Genomic DNA, 14,707 nt, shown 5'->3' on the forward strand with positions numbered 1-14,707 from the left:
TCATGTTCCTGAATGGCATAATCATGCCAGCAAAATTCCTGGTAGAGATGTAAGTCCTTTCCTGCTTATAACATGCTCTGTTTAGCTTAAGCCCATTCTGCATTCTTACAGTCTCTTTGAGTCTAAACAAGACCACAACCACATTCCTGCACAAAATGTTTATATATATGTTGCTTATGGGATGAAGGTGGAAGGCTTCTCTTCCATATGGATATGGGAGGATAGTCCCAGTCTACCTTTGGAAGTGCATCGACGAACTTTACCACGAGCTCCCCTTCATTCCCATCCTCATTTTCTCCTTCCTGGCTCTTTACAAAACCTGCAAAGGGACAAGAAAGGAGTTTACCAGAAGAGAGACAGCAAGAATGGGGCTACAAATCCTTTTCACATGCCACGCTCCAAAAGGCCTACAGTTATTTTCCCACTTGGACACAGATTTTAAAATTATTAAGAAGCTTAAAGCCTTAGCTTCGGGTGAATGTTTACACAGTAAATTTACAAGTGATTTTACTGGAGCATTGTTAAATGGTTTAATTTTACAGTTAAACTTGGCACTGAACAGCTGAGTGCATCCATGGACTGGAGGATAAGAACATGACAGGTCTTCCTACGCCACTCAAGATAGCACACTTTTGAAATTCTAATTTAAGATTCGTAATACACTGTTTCCATAGAAATTTATGCAAATTTTGATACAGCCAAAAAATAATCTTTTATGGAACTGTCTCTTCCACCGCGCTCTGACACGCGATAATGTGCTGAAGCAAACACCACAGCACACTGTCCCACTTACAGAAGCAGCCCTGGGATGGGGGTTTAGAAAACCCCAGCAAGGGCAGGGAGGCTCGTGTTACATAAACAGCTGAGACTCAGCCCCGCAGCACAGGGCCAGGGAGAGAAACCTGCAGCACTGGGAGGACACAGTCCCACTTACACAGGCAAACCACTTGCTTTCCTTTCACTTTTAGCTGATGCTCTGACTTATTCTTTGTTAAACCACGGTAATTCAATTATTTAAAATTATCTTTATTAGCATAATGCAGGTGCATTATTTTGGAAGCACCTGATTTTGCAGCAGGCACAATCAGACATTTAATCAATCACGTTTTCTAAGTAGAGATTTTCTATGTGATGAGCAAGAACAGCACGTGTCTCTCTTCAAGAAGGAAACAGTCAGATTGCCAAAGAAGATGGAAGAATTGGTGAAAGGCAATTGGATTACAGCTCCCTTGGCTGTGGGGTTTGGATTGTATGGCTGACAGTATGGGCTGACTTGTAAACTACAACAAATCTTTAGGACATCCCTTTTTTGCACTGGAACAAGTGATCCACACAGCTATTTTTTTAGATCAAAGCAAGAAGAAGGGGAACTAATCCAAACAAGCAGAAAACTTTGACAGAAGTAATAAGGATGAGCAAAGCCATACTTTCTAAGCAGCTAGAATGAAACTCAATGTAGAACTTGGTCTGGGACTTGGTCTTCAGAGTGGCACAGCAGTGCAGGAACTCTATCTCCCCTTGGGAATCTGTGTACTTGGAGTCTAGGAAAGAGGAAGGAGATAAAGAGAGGGCATTTTAAAGTGGACTCTTTAAGACTCATCTTTTTCTTTCTGCATATACAAAGCACTACATTTTGTATCCCAAGGTGAAGATGGCACACTGGCACCCAACCTGACTGACCGTTCTTGGAGACAAACTGTGAGGTAACTCCCACTTCAAAGGTGGCAAAGACAGGACTGTGGTCACTGGTCATGATGTCAGTGGTGCAGCCTGCCAGCGAGAAAGGGAGGATAGTTACTGCCCTGCTCCAGGGAGATCTCTGCCACAGAAATACTGGGTGGGAATCTTCCAGAAAACCTCACAGTCACTGTGGTAACTGTCTCTAGTCAAAGGTATTTCTTTACATAATCCCATGTCAGTATGCAGGAAGGTAACTCTTCTGTCAGAACACAGAAAGATTTGATTAATGGACCCAGTTTTACCATATCATTTTGCAAGCGACTGTCAGTGGTGGATTTCCCCAGCACAAAAATCCTTTGCAGGCTTCCCGGTTGCCTCTGCAACAGGCACAGCTAATTAAAGCTCTAATGTGGCAGGAAATTACACAAGAATACGCTGGTGCTACTTCAGTGCTACAGAGCAACTCCTGGCCTAAGTTAACAGTGAGTGAGCAGGGCCTGATTTACCCTAAGCACACACTGAGATCCAGCAAGCCCAGTCTTTCTACAGGTGCATATTTGACCACACACCCCAGCATCATGGCTTGGTGATCAGATCAGTCCACCTGATCCCCTGAGAGAGCCCTCTTCTCAATCCCATGAATAGGAAACCATCAACATCATACTCAGATGCTCAGTCCTACATATAGCCACTGACATTTCAGCAACTGGTATCTGAGTCTTTTTTTAAACAGGTCTTGTGGGCTTTCTCTCTTCCCTGCACTGCACTTCTGTGATGCTTCTCAGCAGGAAAGGGAACAGGCTCTTGGTACCACACAGTCCTTCTGGCATATGATTTGATAGAAGAAAGAGGTTTGCAGCTCCAGCCTCTGCAGACTGGACTGTGCACACAGGGTCTGCCCTGCTGGCACCACCAAGTGAGGAGTTCCTGGTGGTAACTGCACAGGAAAAGTGGTGGTTGTTGCCAGGAAATATTTGGTGTAAAGTGATCCTACAGCATGGCCTAGAGCTGGACAGCTGCAGCTGTTCGAGTGGTGTTCTGCACGTAAAAGAATAACAGAATTAATTCTCAACACTGGAAGGTTACAGGCAGAGAGATTTGGCTCTCCACTGCCTGGTTTAACATCAGGTCCCTCTATGCTGAGTGCCTGGCAGTGCAGGGAGATCCTGCAGACTCTGCTCTGAATCATTTCCGTTTCAGACTGATTGCCTTGCTATCTGCAATCTGTTATCTACCCACCATAGGACTGACACACAACGTGCACCATGGGGTAGGATTTCCAGAGCACTCGATCACACCAGGATGGCAAATTGTACTTCATCTGCAAAAAAACCGAAACGATGTCAAGAAGAGGGGAAAGGACTAGTTCACAAAAGGACAGGAAATTCGCTCCCCCAAGCACCATATATTTGTGTCAAGTCTGTTTGTTTGTATTGACTCCTTTCGAAACCTTACAAGGGCAGGAAATGCAGAGATTGGTTTAGGAAATTTTCTTCTGTCGGAGGTACTTTCCCTGCTCTGCCATGTACCTCAGAAGGGAACTCAGGTTTCACCTACCCCTGTAGCCTTTTGCTTGGTGTAAGCGTACTTCTCCCGGCTGCCTCTCTCAAAGCGGTAGGTTGGAGCAAATGTGATTTCTTCTTCCTCTGGAACAGGGAGAGCTCTGTCACAGCCTGGCCCGTGGGCAACCCTCCTCTGGGCAGGACAGCCACTGCCCCCGTGCACCCGCCCCACAGCAGGGCTGGCAGAGAGAGCTGGTGGGAGTGGGAGAGAACCTGCCAGCAAAGCCAAAACCTCACCGAACTGCAGGAACACCTTTTGGTCTTTCCTCTCAAGGAGAAGCTGGTCGAAAGCCAGCAGCTCCGGATACTGCTGCTGCCTGATCTTCTGGATAATATTCTCTGCTTCCTGCCAACAGGGAAACAGCAGAGCTGCAGATGATGCAAAACCTTCTTATAAATACTCCCTTCTCTGGTGAACTGGCAAATGCTCTTGAACTGTTTCACAGAGCTGTACCCCTGCCACTTCCCCACCTTTCCCTTCATGGAGAGGCCTCACTCTTTGCTGCATGGATGAACATTTGTCTATCAAAACAGGCATCAAAATGCCCACACATCCCCTGCATAAGCACACACACAACCACATGCACATCAACACCAGGCTTGCTGTTGTCTCCCACCTACTGAAACGGATCCAGTATTTATGATGCCTTGCCTGTTCCTGAAGGCCTGCTCTGAGCCATTCCAAGCTCATCAAACAGAGCAGAAAGGCAGATGCTTGTTCACAGTGGGAAGGGAAGTTGGGAGGTCTGGGGAAGCGAGGCTGCCTGAAGCAGCAAAGTGTGCCAGATGGCATTCCTGGGTCCATTAATCCTTGGAGAGGGCAAAGGGGATTTCCTTACTTTCCCTCAACTGGCACCACACTCATGCCCTGGGGATCCCTTCTGTCTCCTCTCTTTTTGCCATGTTGCCCTAGGCTGGACAAAGACAGAGCTGCTCTGGCAGCACAGGGAGCTGCCCCTGCAGGGGTCAGGGCCCCCCCTCACCGCCGGGGGCTGCTCCACGCGGTAGTTCAGGTCCCCCAGCCAGAACAGGTGAGTGAAGCGATGAGTGATGTTGAACGGGCTCAGTTTCTTGTCTCCCAGTGTCAGGAAGCGCAGGATGTTCGTGTAGTTCTGGTTGCGTCTGTCAAGACAAGAAACATCTGCCTGACACACTAAATTGCCATGCAATTCCCCAGTGCCTGGGTTGGCAGGGGCTGCTGCTTTCCCAGGCAGGAACCGATTCAACTCGACAGCTCGAGAGGAGCACGTCAGAAACAGAACTTGCCACCCCAGCCACGTGCTGCTCCTCAGACCAGGGAATGTGCTCCTAAAGCCACTTTTTCTGCCTCCCAGGGCTCTCTCTTTCCAAGCTACATGTCCTAGAAACCCAGCATTAGATGGTTGCCTTCAGATTTCACCTGCAAATGAATAACTAGATTTTGGCAGTTATTCCAGACCCTGGAGAACTCTTCCATAAGAGTTAACTCCATCAGTGGCAAAGACCCTGTGCAGAAATCCCACACCATCTGTGTTCTGCACTGGTCAAGATGGCAAAGCCAATATCTTCATTTCAAGTCCTCTTTGCTTTCAAAACCAGTCCTTCCAACAGCTCTGGCTCCTCCCAGTGTGGGCACAGATCTCCCACTGTTGTCAGGAGCTTTGCCTTCCAGTCCTGTGCAGAACCCACCTAGACCAGAAACATTCCTTTCACAGCTGGGTATAGAGAATCAGCCACCATGGAGATATTCCTGTGCTACACACGCCTCCCTCTCGGCATTCCTGACAGCTCTGCCTGGCAGGACCTTTCTCAGCTGTTCCCCAGGGCACAGCACAGCTCCTGTGCTCACAGCACTGCCTACAGTGAGGAGGCAGACAGTCCCCTTCAGTACATTATTCTGGGATGGGAGAAACCTTCCCACATCTCTCCAAGACATCGTAGATCTGGGAACTGTTTTCCTTGTGCACTGGGCTTGCATAGCAGGTCATGCAAGTGTTGTGTGAGACATTTACACTCAGTTCTGAAATAATTTTGCTGGCTGTTTTCCCTGCACCCATGGCCACATAGCAGAAGTCCCTTGTTCAAATGCCTTCCCAGGAGACATTAACAATTCTTTTATGATCAGGAAGACATGTTTGTGTCTGTCTAGTGAGCCCCCCCTTCCAAACACAGCCCAGAGAATTTCACCCTGGGTCAACAGCCATTTTTTTAAAGGGGAGGACGTATCTTACCTGTGTTTCTTTTCACTTCCAGAAGTCAAATGGCTGTTAACAAACCCAAAGGAGGTTCCATTAAACATGAATGACACCCCCACCGCTCCTTTATTACCTGGAAAAAGATAAACCAAAAATGTCAAGAAATCAATCCACCTCCAGGCTGAGTCTAGCAAAGATAATAATGCACCAAACATGTCTTAAGTGAAGTGGAGGATGGAGAAGAGAAATAACTTGACTTAATCAGCACAGAAAGAATTAGTACATGCAGAGAAAGAATTAGTACGTGCACCACAGATTGTGGCAACAAATTTATTAAGGATGCTAAAATAACTTAGTTGAAAGAAAAGAAGTGCATTTTCCCAATGAAACCCAAGAAAGAGCAACCCAATAGCCAGTCAAATGTGTTTGCTGGGAATATAAATATATATGTGTGTGCTATGTACACACACAAATAGATTTCCTCTCTTACAGAGTAAGAGGTAATCAGTGCTATTGGGATACAACTTTAGGACCACTGGTGCCACATAAATTTTGTCCCAGGAGCCTTGTGGAGGAAGAGCTGTTCCATGTCAAGGAACATTTGGCACAGACAGATCCCAGATCCCTGGATGGGACCAGGGCTGCTCCTCACCCAGGGTGTTTGCGATGCCCGTCTTCACGTTGTCTGTGCAGATGTGGCTGATGCGGTTCTCGTGTTCTGGCTTGGCCAGTACCACTATCCTGATGTTCCAGAGGGTATGGATAGCTATCTGCAGGGATGGGAAGGTTAGAGGTTACACTTCTGCACATCCCTGCAGAGGTGCAGTATAGCTGCAGCCTTCCAACTCCTCCTGTAGTCCTTCTCCTACACAGATTTTCTTCCTGTGCTCAGGATATGTTTGCAGTCATTTTAATCAAAGGTGGGAGGAAGGACCTCGCTATTTTCTAGTGCTTTTTTCTAGTTGAACTTTGGATTACCTTGCTTGCACAAGATAGTTTCCTAATCACCATGAGAGTTAGAAGTCCTGTGGCTTTCCAGATATGCTTAGATTTGTTTCTTGACATCACTGAAACTCATGAATGTCCAAACCTGGTCTTATTAAGTTTCAGTTTATTTCATGACTGTGGCTGTGTACCTTGAAAGTGCAATAGCCTAGGGCAAGATCTTGGCTACAGCTGGCTCGGGAGGTTTTACAGTATCCTCCTTTTTTAAGGTCAAAATAACAGCACCACCTGAGTCAAGTTCTCAGCATCTGCCCTTGCTGCCAGCCTGGCAGGGTCCCTGCTTTGCCAGTAGGGGGTCACTGTCCATAGCAATGTGCCCATCTGGCCAGCTCCAGGAGAGGATCTCCACACAGTCAGTTCACTCTCCCTCATCCAAATGCAATGAGGGAAGGGGAGGAGATGTAGGCAAAATCCCACTTATTCCTATTTCTTTTATTTGAACAACATGTACTCTCCTCATGTGCCCAAGTTACGTGCAATAACTGGAATAACTCCTCACCACTTTGAAGCTGATACTGGTGATTTCCTGCAGAGATTGTCTCAGTGTCTCCAGCCATTCCTTCTCCCCTTGGGGATCCTCCTGGGTGCCAATCACATAGATGTCATGAGGAATGTAGTCAGCAGTGTCGTCACGGGTCTTCCCCTGCCCCTTGGAGAGGAACCAGGAGGTGATCTTCTTTGGGGGAGGTGCTGCACCTTTTATTAACAAATCCAACGCCAAAGGAAATCAGAGTGTGTCCTGTCAAACCCAGGATGCAGATAACACGTGGGGACAGAAATGACAGCCTTCACATTGACTCCACCACACATCAGTTCTGTATCACACTCTTCTAAGATGACAAAGATGTTATCCCCACCTGAGTCACCAATGAAGGAGTGACTCTGCTTTGGCCACTTTGCTCTATTTCATCAGCTTACCAAAGCCAAGGCTAGCCAAGGGTAAAGGCAGGGAGCTGTACTCCTCCTGGCCTGCCACTGCCTTCACCTCACTTCTTAAGCATGACCAAGCAAAGACAGCTCAGCTCACAACAGCTGAACCAGACTTTTCTCCCAAAATGGGAAAAAGAACTTAAATCCCACTGTCCTCACCTACACCTTGTCCCCTTCTCTAAATATTGCAGAGCCTCAGCTCTCTTCCCAGGCTGGACACGAACCATCCTAGTCAGGGTCAGAGCAGCTGACAGGCAGGTGGTGGAGCTGCTCCTGTCCTGCCTGCAAGGTGGAGGATGATGTACACTGCTGTGCCAGCTTTGTGCCAGCCACAGTTCCCTGGCACTGGAAGAATCCTCCAGTACCCATCAGGGACAACCTCATGGTCCTTTGACTGGAGCCACGAGAAGTGTCAAACCACATGCAGGAATAAGTCTGGATCTCAGCTCTTCCCCTGTGCCAGTGAGACAGCCCTGGTGTGCAGACCTGCCACGGAACACACACAGTGTCTGGAGCTCACCCCGGCAGCTGAGCACACATTTTGGCAAGTGTCTGAAGGAACATCCATGTCAGAAGAGAGCCCATACCCATATTCCAGGTCCCAATGAAGATGGTGATCATATCAGGCTCTGGTTGCTCTGAGTGTTTATTCTTCATCTGTTGCAGAAGCTGACAGAACCCTTCTCTCTTCTAGACAGGGAGGAGCAGAGACAATTAATGAGATGCTTAACTCCTCCAACACAACCTCCTGACAAACTAGCTGAACCAGGAAATTCCCAGCACACTTGAAGGGCAGATTGTTCCTCCACCATCCTGAAACCTTCCAAGAGGCTGTCTTTCCTGTGGTGCTTTTTTAGGCACTTAGCCTGTGCATTGCTCTAACAAGTGCTGAGCTGGTCAGAAGTCTCTTCTTCCCTCTTGTTTGTCTGTATGAGCCTTTTTGCAGCTGCCATCACAGAGTTCTTGCCTCTCCTCACTGTCCTCCTGCCCCAGTGACAGCCCCGAGTATGGCTCTCCAGCACCTCCCTTTATACACACCTGTTCATTTTCTGAACGTTTCCAGAACAAAGGAGAAAATTATTTTTTGCAAAGCCAAGCACCATCCTTCAACAGCTTCTCTTTCTGCCAAGGAATGCCCCATGTGCCACTCCCCCCAGGTACCTGCTCCAGGCTGGCAGGAAGGGAGCACCGTGTAAGTACCTTGGAATCAGAAAAAACATATTCCTTCCGCTGTGTTTTTTCTTTTTCTGTTTCCAGCACAATCACCAGTTTGTTTGGGAGCTTCTGGGACTTGATAAGCTGCAAGACTGAACAGAGGCTGGGTGTCATGAGCTGCAGCCATTGAGAGGAAGATCCCCCCAGAACAAGCAGGCTCGGGATTTACGTGGTCTCTTGTGACTGGGACCCACTTTGCTCCACAGATCTGCATTTTAATGTGGCTTAATCCTGCTCTCTATAGGAACAGATTTGGACTCAAAGGGAAAGGACCTCCAAAGCTCCTTCTACCTGGAGATCTTGTCCATCTCAAGCCCTGCAGCCTGAAGTGAAGCCCTGGCTTCCTGCAGGCAATCCTGTATTCCGAGCCAGCCTACATATATTCCTTCCCCATCTGCGAAAGAGGATGCAAAACCTCATTTGGTGGTAAAGGTGATTTCTCCCCATCTAAAACAGCAGCTAAGTAACTATGAACACCAGGTGTAAAAAGCCATATATGATAGCTCATCTTTTCAGTCGCTGCCAGCAACAGGTTGATTTTCTAGCAGGAGAGAGCCCAAGGGCATTGTTTACTCTCTGATAAATCTGTTTGGCTCAGTCTCAGTGGGCTGCCTGTCCAGAAACACAACAGAAAAAAAAAAGGGAAGTTGTTTGAATTGGGCCTTCACAGACCAAGCTGGCATTGCTCATCAGGGCACATACTGATTTACATACAAAAAAAATCAAGGGAAATTCAGTGAAAAATGTTACTGAAACTGAGTGTTTGGCTTTTTACCATCAAAAATCATCAGAGAAGTCAGTATGTTCCTGCAGAATGTCTTTCTTCAAGTGACATTGCTTTTCAGTAGAAAAATGGGTCTATTGCAACCAGCTCTGCGGGGAATCTTCTACCAAAACCTGCTCCCCTGTAGTCCTAGTGTCTTCATTTAGACCAGAAAGCAGGGCCTAAAACAATTTGTGAAAGCTGGTTATCCCAGTCACGACTCCCTGGTCTCTGTCTAGCCTGACTAGAACCTTGTACAACACCCAGGACCTAGCAGAAATCCCTGCCCTCTGGGCCAAGCCTTGTCCCAAGTGGAGCTAAAGGGAACCCCTCCCCATCATCCTGGAGACCCAGAGTCTAGTCCAGCATTTGTGACCTTAAGCATCTTACTTTTCTTGTGGGTATAAAACTTGTCTTCTGGACCATCCTTAGATCTCTTGATAATCAGTTTTCCCATTTCCACATCAACCTTGAGTTGTATTTTTGAGAAAATCCCTAGGGAGTCAGCTTTCACCTATTGGAAGACAGAGAGGTTTCTTGTGAGCGATCTATGCTTCAGTAACACTTATTACAAATGCAACATTCCCCTGAATTCCTGGACACATATCATTATGCCAATCTCACTAGACATCTCTTAAGCTTTTGCATGGTGCTAAATAGCATCCAAGAATAGCTGTTATCTCTGTGGCAGCACAGCAAAGTTCCCAGGAACTGAGATGCCAACATAAATCTGTGTTACTGTCCTTCCACATTATGATCAGCATCATTAAAGAAGTACATTTACCTCAAAAGTGACAGGGGGAATAAGGGAGCGCCGGTGTGTTGAATCAGGACCTTCAATCAACAGTGTTTTCACCTGTAAAAGAATTTATGTGTAATTTATTGCATTTGGTGATTCTGCATTACATTGACAGCGATGAGATCAGAGTAATCTAATCTTAGTGTAGCAGAGGACTGCACTGATGATGAACAAGAAACATAACTAGAGGCAAAAGATGACAGAAAGACAACATAAAACAGCTTTAGAACTCTACCTTTTCTTCAATGGAAGACAGCAAAGAAATCAGCTGGTTGAGTTTCAATACAATATTGACTGGACTTGCTTCACCAAGCATCTGAAACCACAGCACAATAACAAAAAGAAAAAGAGAGGTGGATGATTTCCAAATCCCTGGAGCATGGCCTGGAGTGCAGCCCCAGGAACACCCCACACACAGAGCAAGGAGCACCACCTGTACCTCTGCCACAATGACCTGTAATGGGCAGCACAAGAGCATGGAGTGTGGCTGAACATGCAGAAGTATGGGAGCATAGAAGGACAAATCCAAAAGCCTTTTCCATAAGTTAGAGGCAGCTGGCCATGCAAGGGGGTCACCTTGCTGCTGGGGGGCAGGTTTGCATGACCAGCTCTGGGGCTCAACATACAGAAGTCCTGGACTTTTGGCTTTCTAGCAGGGAGAGGAAGGTCATGGGGACTTAAGTGGGTTTGGGAGAAGGAAGGATTTGGCAGTGAAACATCCTGGAGTGAAGTTTATGGAAAAAGAAGTGTGCAGTCCCAGCCCACAAGCTGAGGGAGGGTGGGGAGGTGGAGTCCTCAGGCAGCTGGTGGTACTTTCCTCTGGGGCAGAAAGGGGGGCAGGCATAAGGGGCTATGTGGGGATATAAGTCACTGCAGCCAGGCACTGAGGAGAACAGAAGTGGCACCTGTTCCCCCAGCCCCTCCCTGCTCCAGCCACACTGGTCCCTCCTCCCCTCCCACCCGCCAGCCCCCTTACCTGGGAGCGCTGGTGGACACCAGGGTGCAGCTGCTGCTCAAACACCTTCTGGATGGATTCCAGGGATGGCAGAGTCCTAGAGGCCTCACTGGGGACAGAGACACGGCAGGGGTCTGAGGCTCTGGCTCTAAGGGTCCCTGGGTTGGTGAGCACTGGGACAAAGCTGCACAGCAGAGACTGTGGGCACACGGTCACACTGGGCCTGCCCTCGCCACGTGCCCTCCGAGCTGCTGGGAGGGTGATGGGAGCATTTCCCAGCTGCTGCAGTGACACTGCCAACAAGGCAGGTGACTCAGGCAGTGACTTTGCCTTGCTTGGCCACACTGGCTGTTCCTTGGGGTTTGTTCTGGAGATGCTAACTTTCTCCCCAAAAAGATACCCCAGACTTGGCCAAACCTGAGGACACAGTGTAAAACCAGCATCAACCCAACTATGCCAGCTCACAGATCAAAGTGCACTCAAATGTCTCACAGCCCAGTGCAGTTTGGTGCCTCTGAACGCTGCAGGGGTGGGAGCAGCTCGGCTCAACGCAGGTCCTGTGTAGCTGCTGAGGCTGACACAGGCTGCTGGGGACAGTGCTGGGGACAGTGCTGGGGACAGCGTGCAAAGAGGAAATTAATTCTTAGATATTTCATCTCCCATGACAAAGAGGGGTCGAGCCCAGCAGGAGGGTGGAAGGGCCAGCCTTTCATCCTGAGCAGAGCCCTGGGTAACAATGAGGTTCCCTGAGCAGTTCCCCGTTAGATTGCACAGGATGCTCATTTGTCAAACGCTGCGTGTGAGTTTGGCACAGGAGCTGCGGCGATAATGAGGAGACTCATCAGGGAAAGAGCAGCCAGGGAGCACAGGTCAGCAGGAAGGCAATGCTGGGGAGCAGTGCTGGCATGCTTGCATTGTGTCTAGTCAACGCTGGATATTAATGATTTCCCTCACTTTCCTACATCTGAATGGACTGGATTTTATTCCCTGTTTGCTGGGGAAAGTGCTCCAAAGTGAAAGTATCGCTGTCTGGAGATCAGATATTTGTCTAGGTGTTGAACCATGGATGATTAGTGGCCTAAATTAAGCATTCATGTGTGAAATTTCAGTCTGAAAGAACCATGGGGCGCAAAGAAGTACAAGGCACTTGTAGGAGTCTGGTTCTGCTAATCTTAGTCCTCCAACACCACTATTCAGCTCTGGATCCCCTAGGGCCAGTGTCACTGCAAAGGCCTTTGGCCCCAAACCCAAGACTTCCACTGATTTCTGCAGCCATGGAACCAGGCCCCAGGAGACTGCATGCAGTTGCAGGAGCACTGGGCCAAGTTCAGTCTGGGAAGAATGAAAGGATATTTACTGTGACCAAAAGTGCAGGCCTGTCTCTCGAAAACACACAGCAGGAGCTGTTTGAAGCAACTCAGAAGTGATTTCTCATGGGAAAACTGCCCTCTGCTTACAGTGCAACCTGTAGGGTAAGTATGATGAGGAGGAAGAGCATCTGAAGGCATTCAAACTCACCAAAACCACAGGGTGGTTTTAATGGCACTTGTAACTCCTTTCGTTTTCTTTTCTTGACAGTATAAACACATTTAGGGATCTTTGTTGAAGTGTCAGAAGCCACATGCAGTGGCACAAGTGCTGGTGTCACAAGTACTTAAAAAACTGCCTTAAAAGCTCTCTGTGCAAATTATCCAGTGAGGGAGAATAAACAAGAACATGCAGAGCAGCAATTGATGACCAAATGATGGCTTTGGACAGTAGCAGATTGAATAGGTCACTATTGGTGTTTTTCGCTTAAAGCTGAACAAATCCATTCACATGAGCAGTCCCCACTCTCCATGAGTCAGCTGTCCAGCTGCTGGAGGATTCCCCTGGCCAAGGAACTCCTTGTATGCCAATTGCTTTTAGCACCAAATGGCTCTCAAAGGTACCCATCAGCCTTACGAGTCTCTTTTGTTCCATTTTCAGTAGAAGAGTGGCTGCTCCGTTGCCCCCAGGCTCTGAGAAGGAGATATGCCATGGCTGTCCTGACCCCTTGGCCACAGCTAGCTCTAGGAGGTAGCAGCAGCTTGCAGCAGAGTTAAACCAGCTTTCCCAGTCTCTGATGCACACTGGGGTCCAGTCCTTGCTTAACTCACCAGGGATTAAAGAGCTCACAAACTTCACACTCTGGTCTGCTGTGGCCCAGCTCTGCTTGAGCTCCTTGGTCAGAAAAGGGTCCTGCACCTGCTCGTGGATAACACCCAAACTGCAAAGGGCATAGTTATAGGATGTCACTTCACAAAGTCCAGTCCCCAAAACTCCTACAGAAAATCTGGGAATGTAAAAAGTGCCCTGGCAGTTGAAGGAATTACAGACCTGTTGCACCTCCTTCCTTGCCATTCAACATGCATTTATGAGGAGTAGGGTTGTGAAACCCAGATAAGCTGAAGCAGAATAAGAAGCTGGAAATGGATGAATCCAGCCATCCTCAGAACAGCAGCACTGGAGGTATTTCAGTAACACAAGACTCTCACTTGTGAGTTCATTTGAGTTTAGTTTCCATTGTTCAGGTTTATTCTTAGCCAGCCACCTGGGTCTCCCCTTCTGTGGGGGAGAGCAGCAAAACCCCCAGGCAGGGTACAGAGGGGCAGCTCTTCACACAGCCTGCCCTCATCCTCCCAGGGGCCTGGCTGTGGGCACCTGGCTTCTAGGGGAGCAAGAGCAGGCCAGCAGCACCAGCAGCCTTACTGCTGATGCACCAGAGAGAAGGGGATTGCAAGCCATGGATAGGAGTGGTGTGCCCTCATGTGCTGCAGGATCTCTGCACAAGGGTGGGCTGATCTCATTCGCTTACAGGCAGCAAGGGGGGAATCACCTCCTTCCACCAGAGAAAGACAGAGCTCTGCAAGGTTTTACTTCCCTGTTGGAGTTTTTCTATTTGGGACATGGAAGGTCTATAAATAGGAAAGGTAAAATTTGTAGAGTCTAGAGTCTAGGCTTGTTCCTTTTTTCATTCGAGCTGGACTTCACCAACATCAGTGGAATCACTCCAAGTTCATAGTGCATTAGTGGGAAGGAAAATCAGTGTTTAAAACCTAGTTATAGACCAATATGTGCTTGTTTCCATAAATTACTTGTGCTTGACAATTCTGTGGGTGTGATTTATGCGTTACCAAATTATACAGTTAATCAGTTAGTGCATTTTTGTTTTGTTTTTTTTCTAAACAAAGCATAAAATACAATACTCCACTGACTGAAAGCACCTACAAGGAAACTTCACTGTCAGAGCTTTGTCTTATATACAGATTTCATATCTTTGGAGCAGAATCACAGGTCATGAGATCTAAATATCCTGTTTTTGAGGGCAAGCCAATTTCCTATGCCAGAAATGCGGGTTCTGAATGCATGCACATGGAACCTGTGTTAGACTACAGTGTTACAGCATTATCCTTTGCAAACCAGCTTCTAGTTACCTGAAGAGTCCTTTGCAAAGAACTGTAAGCAGTTTCTTCAGTTGAGGAAGGTTGCTTGAGCCAGTCTGCACCATCTCGAAGTCACTGACGATGTGAACTCGCAGGTAATCCTGGATGAGTTTAAGATGCTCGTCAGAGACACTGTGAAGAAACAGCAAGGTCAAAAGCC

General features: G+C 47.8%; 1 protein-coding gene across 2 annotated transcripts in view; it reads right to left on the reverse strand.

The window, feature by feature from the left end:
* The window catches only part of INPP5D (inositol polyphosphate-5-phosphatase D), a 52,184-nt gene that overhangs the window by 7,736 nt on the left and 29,741 nt on the right, over positions 1-14,707 (reverse strand). For both annotated transcript variants that reach the window (XM_008924929.3, XM_018083167.2), the window contains 17 exons: positions 14,539-14,679; positions 11,105-11,192; positions 10,364-10,444; positions 10,114-10,185; positions 9,720-9,843; positions 8,552-8,658; positions 7,939-8,041; positions 6,921-7,117; positions 6,069-6,186; positions 5,453-5,549; positions 4,226-4,364; positions 3,480-3,588; positions 3,238-3,326; positions 2,920-3,001; positions 1,681-1,770; positions 1,428-1,541; positions 237-319 (listed from right to left, as the gene is read on the reverse strand). In XM_008924929.3, coding sequence (XP_008923177.2) covers positions 237-319; positions 1,428-1,541; positions 1,681-1,770; positions 2,920-3,001; positions 3,238-3,326; positions 3,480-3,588; positions 4,226-4,364; positions 5,453-5,549; positions 6,069-6,186; positions 6,921-7,117; positions 7,939-8,041; positions 8,552-8,658; positions 9,720-9,843; positions 10,114-10,185; positions 10,364-10,444; positions 11,105-11,192; positions 14,539-14,679 — 1,834 coding nt within the window. The remainder of the gene's footprint in view (positions 1-236; positions 320-1,427; positions 1,542-1,680; positions 1,771-2,919; positions 3,002-3,237; positions 3,327-3,479; positions 3,589-4,225; positions 4,365-5,452; positions 5,550-6,068; positions 6,187-6,920; positions 7,118-7,938; positions 8,042-8,551; positions 8,659-9,719; positions 9,844-10,113; positions 10,186-10,363; positions 10,445-11,104; positions 11,193-14,538; positions 14,680-14,707) is intronic.

This window comes from Manacus vitellinus, unplaced genomic scaffold (assembly GCF_001715985.3).
Source record: "Manacus vitellinus isolate BGI_N305 unplaced genomic scaffold, ASM171598v3 scaffold_60_pilon, whole genome shotgun sequence".
Taxonomy (NCBI): domain Eukaryota; kingdom Metazoa; phylum Chordata; class Aves; order Passeriformes; family Pipridae; genus Manacus; species Manacus vitellinus.